General features: G+C 46.1%; 6 protein-coding genes across 6 annotated transcripts; 3 read left to right on the top strand and 3 right to left on the bottom strand.

Annotated features, from left to right (window-relative positions):
- The first annotated feature begins 333 nt into the window (after positions 1-333).
- LOC128713860 (mitochondrial E3 ubiquitin protein ligase 1) lies at positions 334-1522 on the top strand. Its single transcript, XM_053808730.1, has 3 exons — positions 334-438; positions 527-696; positions 767-1522. Exons 1-3 carry the CDS (start codon positions 334-336, stop codon positions 1509-1511), a joined length of 1020 nt encoding a protein of 339 aa, XP_053664705.1. The 3' UTR covers positions 1512-1522.
- A 175-nt stretch (positions 1523-1697) lies between these two features.
- Positions 1698-3808, bottom strand: LOC128714278 (FGGY carbohydrate kinase domain-containing protein). The gene is made up of 4 exons (XM_053809153.1): positions 3620-3808; positions 2202-3305; positions 1908-2126; positions 1698-1844 (listed from the first exon to the last, which is right to left on the bottom strand). Exons 1-4 carry the CDS (start codon positions 3806-3808, stop codon positions 1698-1700), a joined length of 1659 nt encoding a protein of 552 aa, XP_053665128.1.
- A 636-nt stretch (positions 3809-4444) lies between these two features.
- On the top strand, positions 4445-5036 carry LOC128713886 (uncharacterized). The gene is made up of 3 exons (XM_053808758.1): positions 4445-4464; positions 4547-4787; positions 4860-5036. The coding sequence occupies exons 1-3, from the start codon at positions 4445-4447 to the stop codon at positions 5034-5036; spliced, it is 438 nt and encodes a 145-aa protein (XP_053664733.1).
- Positions 5037-5348: 312 nt separating this feature from the next.
- Positions 5349-6642, bottom strand: LOC128713501 (major royal jelly protein 4-like). The gene is made up of 3 exons (XM_053808361.1): positions 6250-6642; positions 5976-6172; positions 5349-5901 (listed from the first exon to the last, which is right to left on the bottom strand). Exons 1-3 carry the CDS (start codon positions 6640-6642, stop codon positions 5349-5351), a joined length of 1143 nt encoding a protein of 380 aa, XP_053664336.1.
- A 2016-nt stretch (positions 6643-8658) lies between these two features.
- Positions 8659-9881, top strand: LOC128711677 (uncharacterized). Its single transcript, XM_053806560.1, has 2 exons — positions 8659-9496; positions 9568-9881. Exons 1-2 carry the CDS (start codon positions 8659-8661, stop codon positions 9879-9881), a joined length of 1152 nt encoding a protein of 383 aa, XP_053662535.1.
- A 701-nt stretch (positions 9882-10582) lies between these two features.
- LOC128715473 (60S ribosomal protein L7a) lies at positions 10583-11524 on the bottom strand. The gene is made up of 2 exons (XM_053810376.1): positions 11476-11524; positions 10583-11410 (listed from the first exon to the last, which is right to left on the bottom strand). Exon 2 carries the CDS (start codon positions 11396-11398, stop codon positions 10583-10585), a length of 816 nt encoding a protein of 271 aa, XP_053666351.1. The 5' UTR covers positions 11399-11410; positions 11476-11524.
- Positions 11525-13632: the final 2108 nt, after the last annotated feature.

Here is a 13632-nt window from a genome sequence, read left to right as displayed (position 1 = left end):
CCGCAGTGCAACCGAATTTCTACTCCGTTTCTTTGTTTCTGTTTCCAAATTAATAGCGCCGTGAGATTTTTTAATTATTTTATATCCTTTCTGAAACTGCGTCATAGGTACGAGCTGTTTCCTATTCTTTTCTTTCCATGTATTTCTCAACCGAACATAATTTTTTTGTGTCATCCATGTGACCGTTGGAGCAGCGCCGTCTACACTCTGACATATGGGAATGTAAATAAGGTAGTGCGTATTTGCAAGCGACGGGAAACAAACTAGCAAGAGTTCACCGGCCAAAATGTGAGAAAACAACTATTTTTTCGGCGATAAAATAGAACACAATAAATGGAATACTTGCAAGAGGCTGTTCTGCTAGGCGTCGATCTCTTAGTGCTGGTGCTGTGTAGCAATCAGTACTATAAACTCAGGAAAAATTGTCGTGCATTGAAGGTGTGGAGCCCGCCGCTAGGTTTTAGGAAGGGAATACAGCCAAGGATTATGTCATAGCTCTAACGTTTTTTTCTTTATTTTGTTTTAGGATGCGCCTCAACTACCAATCGATGACCAGCTGTCCGATCGGTTACGCAAAGAACCGGACCAGAAGCTCAAATATGCTGTTATTCGGGGCAGCGTCACACCCATCGGCACTGCACTTCGGAGTGCAATGTCCCCTTCGGTCACCGGGGTGCTTCAGACGATGACCTTGACGTAAGCAGCCATAGCATGGCAACGGTTGTTTACTATCCATTTTTTTTTAATTTGTTGTAAATGTTTTTAGCGAACATCGAGTTGCACGCGCAATGCTTGGCTTTTGGCAGGAGGAAAAACAAATCATTCATGTATCGGCGAACGAAACTCCTTTCAAGCTTGTCAATGGCAAACAAGGAGTGGAAATCGTTAATGGCCTTTCCGCCGAACTGCTAGATATGGATACGGTGTACGAAAATTATGAACCTTCCTCGTTGACCGTGTTTGATCATCTGTTCGGTTTGTTTTCGGGCGTACGACAAAAGGGCTTGCAAACAACGGAAGAGATGTTGCGCGACGGCAGCTTCATCACGGCCGTCGGTGAGCTGGAGCTCGATGATAGCGGTGTCCGTCTGCATCCACCGTCGAACGGGTCGCCAATGTTTCTCACCACAGCCACTAAAAGCACACTCCTCAAGCGCCTGGAGGAGGCTAAGTCCTCCACCTTGCTAAAAATGATTGTGTGCGGCACTATATCGGCGGTACTGATCGGGCTAATTACGCGAAAGATTTACAAGCGCAAAAAGCAGCAATGGGAGGAAGATAAGCTACGCAAACAGTTGGAACAGTCGCGTGCTACCCGCCGGGCGCGTATGCGATCGACTGTAATAAGCGAGGATCAGCTGTGTGTTGTTTGCATCGTGAATCCGAAGGAAGTGATCTGTCTGCCGTGTGGCCACGTCTGCTTGTGTGAAAATTGTGCACAGAAAATTAGCTTACACTGTCCAGTGTGCCGAACGGTCATTGAAACCAAAGCAGCCGCTTTTATTTCGTAAATGTACGTTTTTAACTGCGGTTACCCCATGTTTTATTTTACCAGTAGCGACGATTGCTTAATTTAAGGTACTTATAAACGTTGCAAGTTTAGAATATAATTGGAAAAGTTGGGCTTAAATGTAATGTTTTGCAATAGCTTTTGCTTGGAATGTGTGTACGGCTTGTGGGTCCGCTCACCGTAAACATTAACCTTTCATGATACGTTCGTAGCCACGCTGGTCAAGGTACATCCGCTGGAACACACGATACTTTCGCTCGTGATAATCACGGTTGCTGTCGCTCAAATTGGGCTTTACAACGGTTGCACTACCACCCATACCTGTTGCAGCCGACTACAAAAAAAAATGTAACGGGTAACAGTAACAAGTTCTTCTCCAATTAGGCTCTATACAAACCTCCAAACTATCGTAAAGCCCAGCCGCATAAGCCCCCATCATGGCGGACCCAAGGAGCACTGCTTCAGGTTCGCTGGGAAGCAGAACCGGCACGGAACAAATGTCAGCATGTGTTTGAACAAAAAGTGCATTTTTGCTTAAACCGCCACACAACAATATCGACGTGATTGCCTCACGTCCTGAAGATTCCAGAACCTGCAATATGTGGCGCGTGCCATACTAACGGGAAGAATGTATATAATGAAATCTCGTTGAAAGGTTCTCCGGTGTTTGCCATCGAGTATGAATACTTACTGCCAACGCTTGCATGAGCGCTAGATACAACAATGCAAGGTTTTGAACGTCATTTGTCATTGTCAGACCGGAAATCATGCCCTTCAAATTGGGATCGGCCAAAGGAGATCGATTGCCGTGGTAATCTGGCCAAATGTGCAGATCTATCGTTAATCGGTGAAGATAATTCTCACCCTGCGTCGTAGCCAACTCATCCAGGAACGCATTGAGGAAGGCATAAATCTTTCCGTTAGAACCATGCTCTTTCAGTAACTGATCGTAACAGGGATGTGTTTGAAGCATGTAATCGATCAGCACGCCCGTAGCACTCTGTCCTGCCTCATTTAGATACAGATCCGGTATGATGGCATGCTTGTATGGACCCCATATTCCTGGAGCCAGTACTGGCTTCTTGGTCAGACTCATGTGACAAGATGATGTTCCGCATATAATAGCCAGTTTAGTGGTTAGTTTACTTTCACCACCCGCACCACCAGGCCCTTGACATCCTAGCAGTGCCAGTGCTCCAGCATGAGCATCAATCATCGAACTAGCAACAGCCGTGCTAGGCTCCAGGCCAAGTTCTTGTGCGGCTTTTCGCGAAAGTCCGCCATCGATCGATGTTCCTGGAGTTAATATTTGCGTGCCGATGCGTCGCCAATTATCAACCCGCAAATCTTCGTGCAAATCGATCGATCGAAGGAAGTCTTCCGACCAACGTCGGTTCTCCGCGTCGTAGTTCCATTTACAGACTGCCGAACAAATCGATCGATGGTCGACACCGGTTGCACGGAACGTTAAGTAGTCGGGCAGATCGTAAAATGCGCCAACCTTGGTCCACGTCTCGCTGTACATGTGTCGTTTAAGCCACAACAGCTTTGGAACTTCCATTTCGAGAGAGATGCTACCACCGACATAGTTGAGCATTTCATGATGCGTTGCGTTTATGTTGCGTGCTTCCTCCTCTGCGCGGTGATCCATCCAGAGAATAACGTTACGCTGGTTGTCCTTGGACGATGGGCTAACCGTCAAGGGTTGCATTTCACCATCCAGCACAACGAGCGAACAGGTTGCATCGAACCCGATGCCTTTAATGTCCTTCTTTGCATAACCGGTGGTGACATTCTGAAAAATAATTATTGAAGATGATTAACTATTTTTGAACTTTTTTTTTTAAATTTCTGTTGAAAAATAATTCATGAAAAGTGTTTTAATCGCAGTCTTGTCCCATTGAGCTCTGCTCCCCGGTGCCATAAAACGCATGCTTATCTCGAAGTCGTCTTTCTATCAGCGTCCCATACCATTAAACTAATCGTAGTACTATATTTCCGTCAAACAATCGCTCTCAAAGCGGTCATAAACGCGTCATCAAACAAGTGCATCTGTATGGCGTGAGTACCCCCTCTTAACGCATATTCACGGCACACGCCGAAGATCACCTTGACACACTCGCAAACCGCTGACCAAATATCTTCCGACGATTGCTCGTAATAATTGGGCTGAGTGTTCCACGTTCGGATGGGTTTTACGCATGTTTCCAGCACTACACCTTTGCTGGTAACTAGAGCGGCTCGTGCACTGCCCGTTCCGACATCGACTCCAACCAGAAATGTGGGATTATTGGCCATGCTGATTGATACGCCGTGATTGCAACTTTCACCTTTCCCTTTTGAAATCTCTTTGCAAAGTAGGCTCTGTCCTTGCGCGTACGCGTGAAACTGATCTTAACTACGCGGAAGTCTGGAAGTAAACTGAGGCGAGCTCGCGCTCTAACTGACCTCGGGGTGAGTATTTGTTGCTCCAGGCGGTCCCGGCCGGTGCGGAGTGTTGGCGGAATGTTATTATTTGATGATAAAGCTTAAGTTCCATCACAGGGTGACTCAGCGAACGGTTTCGAGGTGTAAAATAATTAATCTCATTTGAGCAAATCGCCAATGTGAATTAATTCATGTTCAGGACTTGAATACAATTCCTGCACGGGAGCCACGTGTTGATCAGCTATTCCCGCCTTTCATATTTCTTTAAAAAAAAACGTATCTACTCGAATAATGCACAAACTGCATTCGAGCAGTTACTGATTGCGCATGGAGGTTTTTGACAGCGGCAATGAAAAACAACAACAGAAGTTTGTTTACTTTCGAAACACGCCGCAAAATAACAGATTTGCCGCATTCACTTTGCAGTGGTGGATAGATTTTATGTTAACTTAAAACATATAGCATCCACGCTGATATCTGATTCTTACATGAATGAAATAAGCTAAAATGGTTCGAGTCAAACACAGGTAAGATTGAAATACATTGTGGATGCAGTTAGCTGTCTGCTGCTAGTTCTCTTTCATGTCGTTCGTTGATCTCTTCCACTAGGTACATACTGGTGCAAATACGATGCAATGATCGACCAGCCAGTGAACCGGTATCGATTTCATCTCATGCCCTGTTTTTGTACATCAGCGAACAGGTGGAACGATATTACGGAGAGTTTGGAAGTGCGAGCATGCTGCGACTGAATGTAATCTACTTCAATGCCAAAACTCACCTTTGCATCATACAAACGAGACATGGTCCACACCGTTTTATTACCAGCATTCTGCCATTGCTAACTATCGTAAGAATTTGCTTCTTTTCGTGAGAACATGTAGGAAAATACCTTATTGCTAATATCTCTCTACTGTTACAGGCCGGCTCCGAAGTTGCTCGCTATCGCACGCTCTATGTGGGAGCTACCCTGAAGCAGTGTCATAAGTTTATTGTAAAATATCAGCAGCGGTACATTAACAAGACTGTCGGCGAATATCGAGGTGTGGTGCAGAAACAGAAGCTGATCGAGGATGTTACCAAAATGAAGAAACTGTAGAAGCGTGTACGGTAATCAAGGATGTTTATTAAATTAGGCGTTTGTGGCCCTGTACAAAGTGAATAAATTATTGCATGGAGTTTCGCGACCATGTAATATGTGTACGATCGATTGGAAGCGAGGTTAAGATGCGTATAATTAGGTCAGTTAAAGTCCAGTTTAAAGTTCGTCAGTGGTTACGCTCTCATATCACAGAATCCACCAGTTTGCGGGCCAGCTAGGGCCAACGGGTCAGGTTGTGTCAGTTACAGGTCCAGTCGTCCTACATGTAACCTCTTCTTCCTCTGCACACAGATTAATTGTTCTCTTATTCTAGAAACAATCGTCGTCACACTCCTTACAAACGTACTTCAACCGACTCGAGGCTCCTCCAACGCCACACGTGTTGTTCAGGAAATCGCTCAAGTTCGACGAAAGAGACAACAAATGTTCGTTCTTGCCTACGCTAACGTGCGTCGAAAGTCGGCATTCGTCCGCGTTCTGTACCAGCTCGAAATTACACTCCCTGTAGGGTTGATCGGTGTTCCAAAGGTACAGCTCCGCCTCGCTGCGGTACCGGAGAATAACACCGTTACCACCATCCGTACCCAGCAGGACGGAGTGTTTCCTCTTCGATCCCATCTCAACAATGGCGCTCGAACCCTTGCCGCTGCGCAGATGTTCAGACTTTATCGAGTAAACCTTTTGACCGCAAAGGTAGCTAAAGATAACAATGCTCTGGCCCTTGGGCTTCGGGATGAGTAGCAGATAGAGTACATCAGAGTCACCGCAACCGGCCGAGATGGCTCGCGGAAGCACGACGCGGAAATTTTTGTTGTTGTTAACGTCGAGCACCATGATTGCACCATCACCGTCGGAAATGTAACTGTTGGTGGAAAGCACGGATAAATTAGTACGAAGTGTCTAGCGTTGAGGAACGTAATGTAACAATGTACTTACACAAATGGATGTCCCGATTCGTTGTAATCCGTTACAAGATACTGCAAGCGGGAGCTAGATTTCACAATTTCCGACAGTTCGATCGTTTTGACCGTCTTATCGTTGCTGAGCGTGAAGGCAAACACCTTCGGCGGACACCGTTTGATCGGTTGTTCCAGGAAGTTTGTAATTCCAGAATCAAGACACCACATAATACGCTAATACATTACGGAAAGGAAGTGGTTATTAGTATGAACGGATAGCCAATTTTCCATCGGTCGCCAACGAAGCTTACCTTCACATCGGTGTACACATCAATCACTGATTGGAATGAGTTGCAGTTACCCTCTTCCTGGTAGGCCCAGCACGGGAACGGCTTAATGTGCGCATAGCAGTTCGGTTTGTTCAGATCGATCTGTCCGAGCGTGGTAGGCACACCGGGCCGTAATCTTGGCAAGCATATCAGGGCACGATTGTTGTCGTACTGAAACCGTACCGGCATCACGTTCCGAGCCATGTACCGCTGGGTCGAGATGTAAATGTTCTTCGTAGAATCGCAGGGAAAATCAATGGAATTGCCATTGATTCGATAGACTTTGTCGCAGTATTCGTGCTCTTCGTGGCTTCCCAAAACCGAAACCAGAACAAAGAGCAGGGCCAACACTTGCCCTGACGTACGGGAACCCATCGCTGGCTGTGTTTCTGGAGAGTGCGACTGGTCAGTTCTTGCTACTGGCGGTACGGTCCGCACAAATGTTACTGGCTGTGGGTAAAGCTTCTACGGTCCATATATACTACGCTAGGCATTGTGGTTAGTTTTGGTTTCGGCGACCTCGACAGCACCAACGGTACGTGCATGGTGAAGATTTTCTTGAACCTGACGCCCGTAGTGCGTTCGTCTAGCGACACGAAGCTTTGCTGACCATGACACTGGACTGGCGCGGTGTCGGAGTGTGTGTTGTCTTCAGATTCGTCACCCAGTTGAAACATTTCCCCCCAATCTCTGTTCGCACCGATAGACGTAAAGGACACGAAAAGTGGACAACTAAAGACAGTTCTCTGATAGGAAGTCGTCTGGTTTATAGCGATGATATGAACGATATATTGTACAAATACTTCAATGTGTTTGATGTAAAATTACTGACAAATTCGTGCGCAACCAGTTCAAGATTTTGGTGGGGGTTTTTAATTATCACGTACAGTCCTACGTATCTGAACTACGCATGATCTCTAATAATTTAAAGTTAGTCACTAAAATGCGTACGAGCTGCTATTGTCGGATAGTTATATCGCAAAAACGTAGTATCTTTTCTACGTTAGGTAATTGTAAACTTGAATACGCAACATTACGCATTTCACGCAATTGTGAGATAACGGATAGGTTATGACCAATTTATATGTCAGGCACTCTTTAAATAGACGGAGTATACAAAATCACTAACTACTGTAGTCTTTGGAATAACTTAATTCTTTTTTTTGTTCTACTGGACGAAGTGAAAGGACCAAACAGATCAGTGAAACAGTAATATAAGCATGAACCTTTAGGCTTCGTAGTGTTGCTCTCAAACGTAGCGCTCTTTTGTATGGAGGCGTTAGTCGCACCTAGTCCCGTGCGTTGTATCGTGATAGCATACCTATACTGATAGCATCGTATACTGCAGTAGTATCGTGCTGTTTACAAATGGCGGCCGGTCGAATGCGGACCCCTATTGAACTACGATCTCGCGATCCCTCGATGTGTGTTGTGCAGTATCAAAAAAGAAATGTTCTGGAATGTGATCTTCGAAATAATGGTTGTTCTTCAAGTGTTTTTGTACTACATCTTGTACATCTATAAAATAATAACAGTCTCCATTTGTTTCCTCCTTACCCACCCAAAATGGACATGGAAGCAAACGTTTGGCGGAAATATTAACAACCATTGAACGTGCTTTAGACACGTAGTAGCTGTAGTTTGAAATGTCTTGTGAAGGTTTAATTAAATTTCACACTGAAAGTTCCGGGTAGTAGTAGCATGCTGTTCCGATCGCTTCCGAGATACCATAACAAATATCTTTCAGTTGTTCGCTATGTTGTGTATAGTCCAAATACAACCGCACCAACTCTGTGCAGTTACCGCCAACAAACGGATGACGACACCCGACAATAGTACGTGCCGGTAATGATGGTCAGGTGTTCAGAATTTCTCAATTTTTCCCAGTGTACGAATTTCACACGTATACCTTGCGCAAAAAAATGGATGAAGTTTACAAATGAACTCTCACCAAGACTAGCCCGGAATGCCGCCTTACAGCGTCACACAACCCGTTGCGGCGACAACTGTTTTAAAACAAAAAACACAAACAACACGAACAAGGGCGTCGGTGCTTGGTTTGTAAGCTATCACAAACCGTGACCATCGTTCGCCAAACCCCTGTTACCCTTAACATTGACTGTAAGCTGGCGCTGAAGACATGCGTAACTATGGTCCGGATCGACAAACCAACCGCAACCCGAAGAGGTAAGGCTATAAAACGTTTCGTACCGGATCGTCGGGAGAACAGTCGGGTGTAGGGCGTTGTAGTCTAATGCTTTGAAAGCTCCGAAAGCTCTGGATAGCAGAAAAAGTGGATAGAAAAGGCGTTATCATCATACTCGACAGCCAGACGCTACTTGCGAAGGAATCACGCAACGATACAAGCGTTCTAGTGCGATCGTTTGGAAAATGCGACCAGCAGTTAAAATCGGCTTGGTGCCGATCGTTCTGGCATGCCTGTCCGCCGCGATAGCGGTCCACGGATCCTGCACGTCGGAAAACTGTACCAGAACGATCTACACCTGGGAGGGAGGTCGTATCGTCTGGCCATGTCCCACAACGAAGCGGCTCATTACCAGCACCGGCAAGTACACACCACGCGACTTGATCGCGATGCGTTGCCAACGTGCCAACACGCACACGCTGTGTGTGTTTCCGCGCTTCAAAAGCAGCAATCCGATCACGCTGAGCAAGGTGTACGCCACCAAGAAGGGTTGTGACGTCAAGTTCGAACCGTTCCCGTGCTGGAACGAGCAGGAGGAAGGTAACTGCAATGCGCTGCAGTCCGCCATCGACCTGTACAGTGACGGGGACTATGTTTGGGTGCTGGACAACGGTGTGACACAATCGCTTCGTTCGCCGATGCAACGGTGCCCCCCGAAGGTCGTGGTGTACTGTAGCAAAACGGGCAAGAAGCTGAAAACGATCAACCTGGCACGGTTTGTGACGGAGAAGTCGCGCCTCCAGTACATCCAGGTGGAATGTCTGAAGGGTGGTCGGTGCTACGTGTACGTAAGCGATCCGGGTAACAATGCGATCATCGTGTATGACGTGTACAATGGCCGTGGCTATCGTGTGATTCTTCCGAAGGCAGTCCACATGGGCTGTCGCTATCGGGATATGCTGTACATCTTCCTATCTAAGCACAAGGACGGCACGCGGCTGTACTTTACCTACCTGGGTGGACATCGACTGTTTGCGATCAAGACAGAGCATCTGCGCAAGGGACACGGTGGCAATATCATAGGTAATGGGCCGGATTAATTTAAATCGATAACCATGATTGTAACCTTATCAACCTTCTTTTCTGTTTTATAGACGTTGGCGAAAAACCACACGTGCCGATCTTCCTGGGAACGGACGGAGGGCATGGGGTGTTCTTCCGCGAGGAAGGCGAATCGAATATTTACTACTGGAACACCAATAGCTGCTACAAAAAGTCCAACTTCAAGCTGGTGTACAAGAGCGTGCTGGGACTGTACGCGACGCACGTGTTCCCCGATCTCAAACTTAACCGGCTGCTGGTGTTGGAAAATGATTTCCCGAGCTACGTAAAGGATCATGCCGGCTGCGGAACGCTGCATCAGATTTCTATCCTTGATGGAAGCTGCAAGTGTCATGGTGGAAACTAAACGGTCCTATCCTTTAATGTTACAACGGATGTAATTTATTAGTTAGCAGCATTGGAGAAGAAGTTTGTTCCGATGCTGTTATGCGAACATGTGATATACAGAGAGCTAGTAGAGAATAATGAAGATCGGAAACACTGCCAACACAAGACTCCGCAAGCTACCAGACAAATGTTAGTAATAAAGAGATTCAACTATCTTAAATCTTAAATTATCTTATTCTTAATCATCGGAGGTATTTTTATATCGTTAGAGCAAGATCATCCGTTCATTTGAGCCTAACTTTGAGGGAACCAAGGTGGGATGATTCCTTTTGAAATCGTAACGGCCATAAAAACATCAAACAGATGTTTGTTGGAAACTGGAGGGCAAACAATGGCTTAAGCAACTATAGACAGAATATAATGAAAAGATCATTTGCTGATCAAGCACGATAAAGCTACTTAAATGTTTGGAGTTATTCTGCAATTTTGTGTGTAACATTTCTTGACCAAACTTCTTTGAAGATCCTCAGAATAAGATGTTCGTTTAAAAGTCTTTCGCCTGTGACCGAATGGAGTGATACGACAAGCAGCTGAGCATGAAAACAGTTGGAATCAATGTTGTTCGAGTGTTCGAAAACTTAATATTTATTATCGAATGCATACAGACTCTGTGCAAGGGAGAGCTGGAATCTCACCAAAATAATGTCTGACGACACAGATCTAGCTCTTCTGCAGCATCTCACGCTTCTTGGCCTTCTCGATCTTGGCCAAACGGGCCATACTCTTCGGTCCGAGTAGACCACCACCCCAGTGACGACGGATGTCATCGAACCGGTCGTTGAAGTTGGTCTTGATCGTTTCGACCAGCTTGGCCAAGTTAGGCTTGTCCGAGTTTTCGACCTGGGTCAGGGCGACACAGGTGCACGTCTTGCGGTACACCAGCGTTCCGAGGCGCGACTTACCCTTGATGATGCAGTACGGCACTCCCATCTTGCGGCACAGGGCAGGCAGGTAGACGACCAGCTCGATCGGATCGACGTCGTGCGCAATGATTACCAGCTGGGCCTTCTTCTGCTCAACCATCTTCACCACGGTGTTGACTCCCTGACGCAGCTGGTTAGCGCGCTTCGTCGGCGGTTCATCCTTACCGGCTGCTTTCGCTTCGGCCTTCGCCTTCAGGCGCTGGACGCGGGCGATCGGGTTCTCCGGACGGTATTTCTCCAGCAGCTTCATCACCTGCTGTGCCGTCGGTCGGTCCAGTGTCTGAGTGAACTGGTTAATCGGCGGCGGGATCTTCAGACGCTTCTGGAGAATGGCCTTGTGGCGCTGGATACGAATGTACTTCGGCCAACGCACGAACCGGCTCAGGTCACGCTTAGGCTGCACATTCTGCCCGATGCCGTAGTTCTTAACACGTTTCTCGAACAGAGGGTTCACCACCTTCTTAACCTCAACTTTTTTCGGTTTGGCCAACGGGGCCGGGGCAACCTTCTGCTTCGGCACAACCTTCTTCTTGACGGGCTTCTTCGTCACCATGGTGGATAGAACCTGCAACGGGGACGGATATTATGAGTAAACACACTAAATTACGACGGAAATAGTTAACAGCACACCTATTCCTTTCGATAGCCAAGTGGAAAAGAAAAATACACGCTGCTGTCAAGTGCCAGAGAGGCTTTTTGGCTGCCTCTCGTAGCGCTGTCAGATCCGGATCTTATCGTTTTGAAGCACAAAGCGACTTCATTCTGCAGAAAATCAAATCGACGAAAGATTTGAAGCGAATTCATAGCTAAGTTTTTGCATAAAAACAACAAAAATATTAATATTCTGCGATTGTGATACTATTCAAACAAAGGCAAGGAAATATCTTAATTTTTCTGAACTCCCGAAAAGGCCTTTTGAAAGGCCATCGAATTGTCGAAATATCGTTATGGTAGAAGCTCTTTTGGTACCAGAGGCACCTAAACAATAGTGATAATTTCAATTATTGTAGAAATATGATTCAATAATTACACAACACTGAAAATAGTATGCTACTTCAAAAAAACAACTGAAAAATAATTATTATAGCACATCAATCGATTCGCTGGCCATGCTATAACTGACCGTTTTGATGGCCGATTCCAATTCAACGCTTTGCTGTCAAATATGCCACAATGTGCTAACCTGCTGTTGTGACATATTTATGTGGAACACCAGCAAATTCTAGGAAAGTGGTGTGAACTTTTGCGAAAATACGAAACACTCGTTCCGTGCACAGTTCAGCCGAATCGCACCGATAAAGGTTAGCAATCACAAGTGCACCGAGTACTCCGAGTGATCAAAGGTTGATTGTTCGGTTTTGAATGATGGAAAAGTGATTAAAAGTAACAGCAAGAATTCGGAGATTCTTGCCCACTTTACACCACGAAACTTCTCGATGCGGAAGTGGGCGCTGATAGTTTTTTCGCTCTTATTGCGTTGTGAAACACTACAAAACCTGATCTGACCGAAAGTTACCTGAAATGTTGAATGGTGCGTTTTTTTCTCGAAAATGACAAATCATGTGGGTACAGCTTTTGTGTGAGGAATGTTTGACGAAAGTTGGACTCAGCTGGTGCACAATAAGCATAACAACACATGTGTGTCTCATATCCGCTCTGACGTAGCGGATGGAATGGAAGGTGAACGATGAGGAGGAAAAAAAAATTAGCAAGGCTACCTCGATGTTTATCGTGCTTTGGAAGAGCACACCGTGAGAGATACATCAAGGTCGTCCGCGTGCCAACAATGATAATAAAAAAGGTGCAAAATAGCCACCGAATGGAAAACAGGTTGATGCACAGGCGTTGATAGGGGCATGGGTCGATTTTTCGAAACAGCTGCTGATGATTTGCGATCGAACGAATCGGATAATTCTGTCTGGCTCGTGGCTGCTGCTGCTGCTGGTTGACAAGAATTACCCCAGACAACCTACGGCCCTGGTTGCTGGGAGTAGGAAAACACTGCAGTGGCATTGAGATCATGTTAAATGGTTTAGTATATACGCGTAACAGCGTGTATGTGTGCATGCAGTAAGAATGCTATTTTTTCCTCCGTCCTGCTGTATACACCACGCCTGTCGAGAATAATACTAAAAAAGTCAGTGTATTTTTAGATTTCTCTGATATTCACGTCCATCTCTTCGGACAACTCGTCATCCGTGCGCCGCTACCCGTACACCCGTGTGGCCGATGCCGAGGGTCACCGTGAAAGGTCCTCCACAGCGCATCACCAGCATCCAACCAAGAAGCGGTGGTGTTGAGCTAATCGGAGAGGAGCGAACGAACTGCCAGGCGACGAGGAAGCTATTTGAAAAGGCGTCAAAAACAAACAAATGAAACGTCAGAACATCGTCAGAGAAGCAAACCCCATAGCCCCAGCAATGGTAAAATTCGTAGCCCTCCGTCATCGTTCACAGCTGCACAGATTGTAGTTTGCTGGGTTTTTTTTTGTTCCCAGTTGCAAGTACTTGCATCTTTGTGTAATTGTTTACTTTCGATAACAACAGATTACACCGTGCGTTAGGCTGGTTTTCTTGCTTCTGTTTGAAGTGCGCTGATAATGGTGAAGTGTTACTTTACTCCGCCAGTCGTAAAAAAGATTGCTGGATCGATTGCTGGTGTCTCGGGTCATGTGAGAGGTGGTTTTTTTGTGTGCGAAATCGATTCTCGTTCGAAATAGTGGAGAAGGGAGAGCATAGAGCCTATTCGAACACACGGTGCACGTGATGATTCATAGCATAGCACACA

Source organism: Anopheles marshallii, chromosome 3 (assembly GCF_943734725.1).
Source record: "Anopheles marshallii chromosome 3, idAnoMarsDA_429_01, whole genome shotgun sequence".
Lineage (NCBI taxonomy): Eukaryota > Metazoa > Arthropoda > Insecta > Diptera > Culicidae > Anopheles > Anopheles marshallii.
Note: the sequence above shows the minus strand (reverse complement) of the source record. Positions and strands in the feature narration are given on the sequence as shown.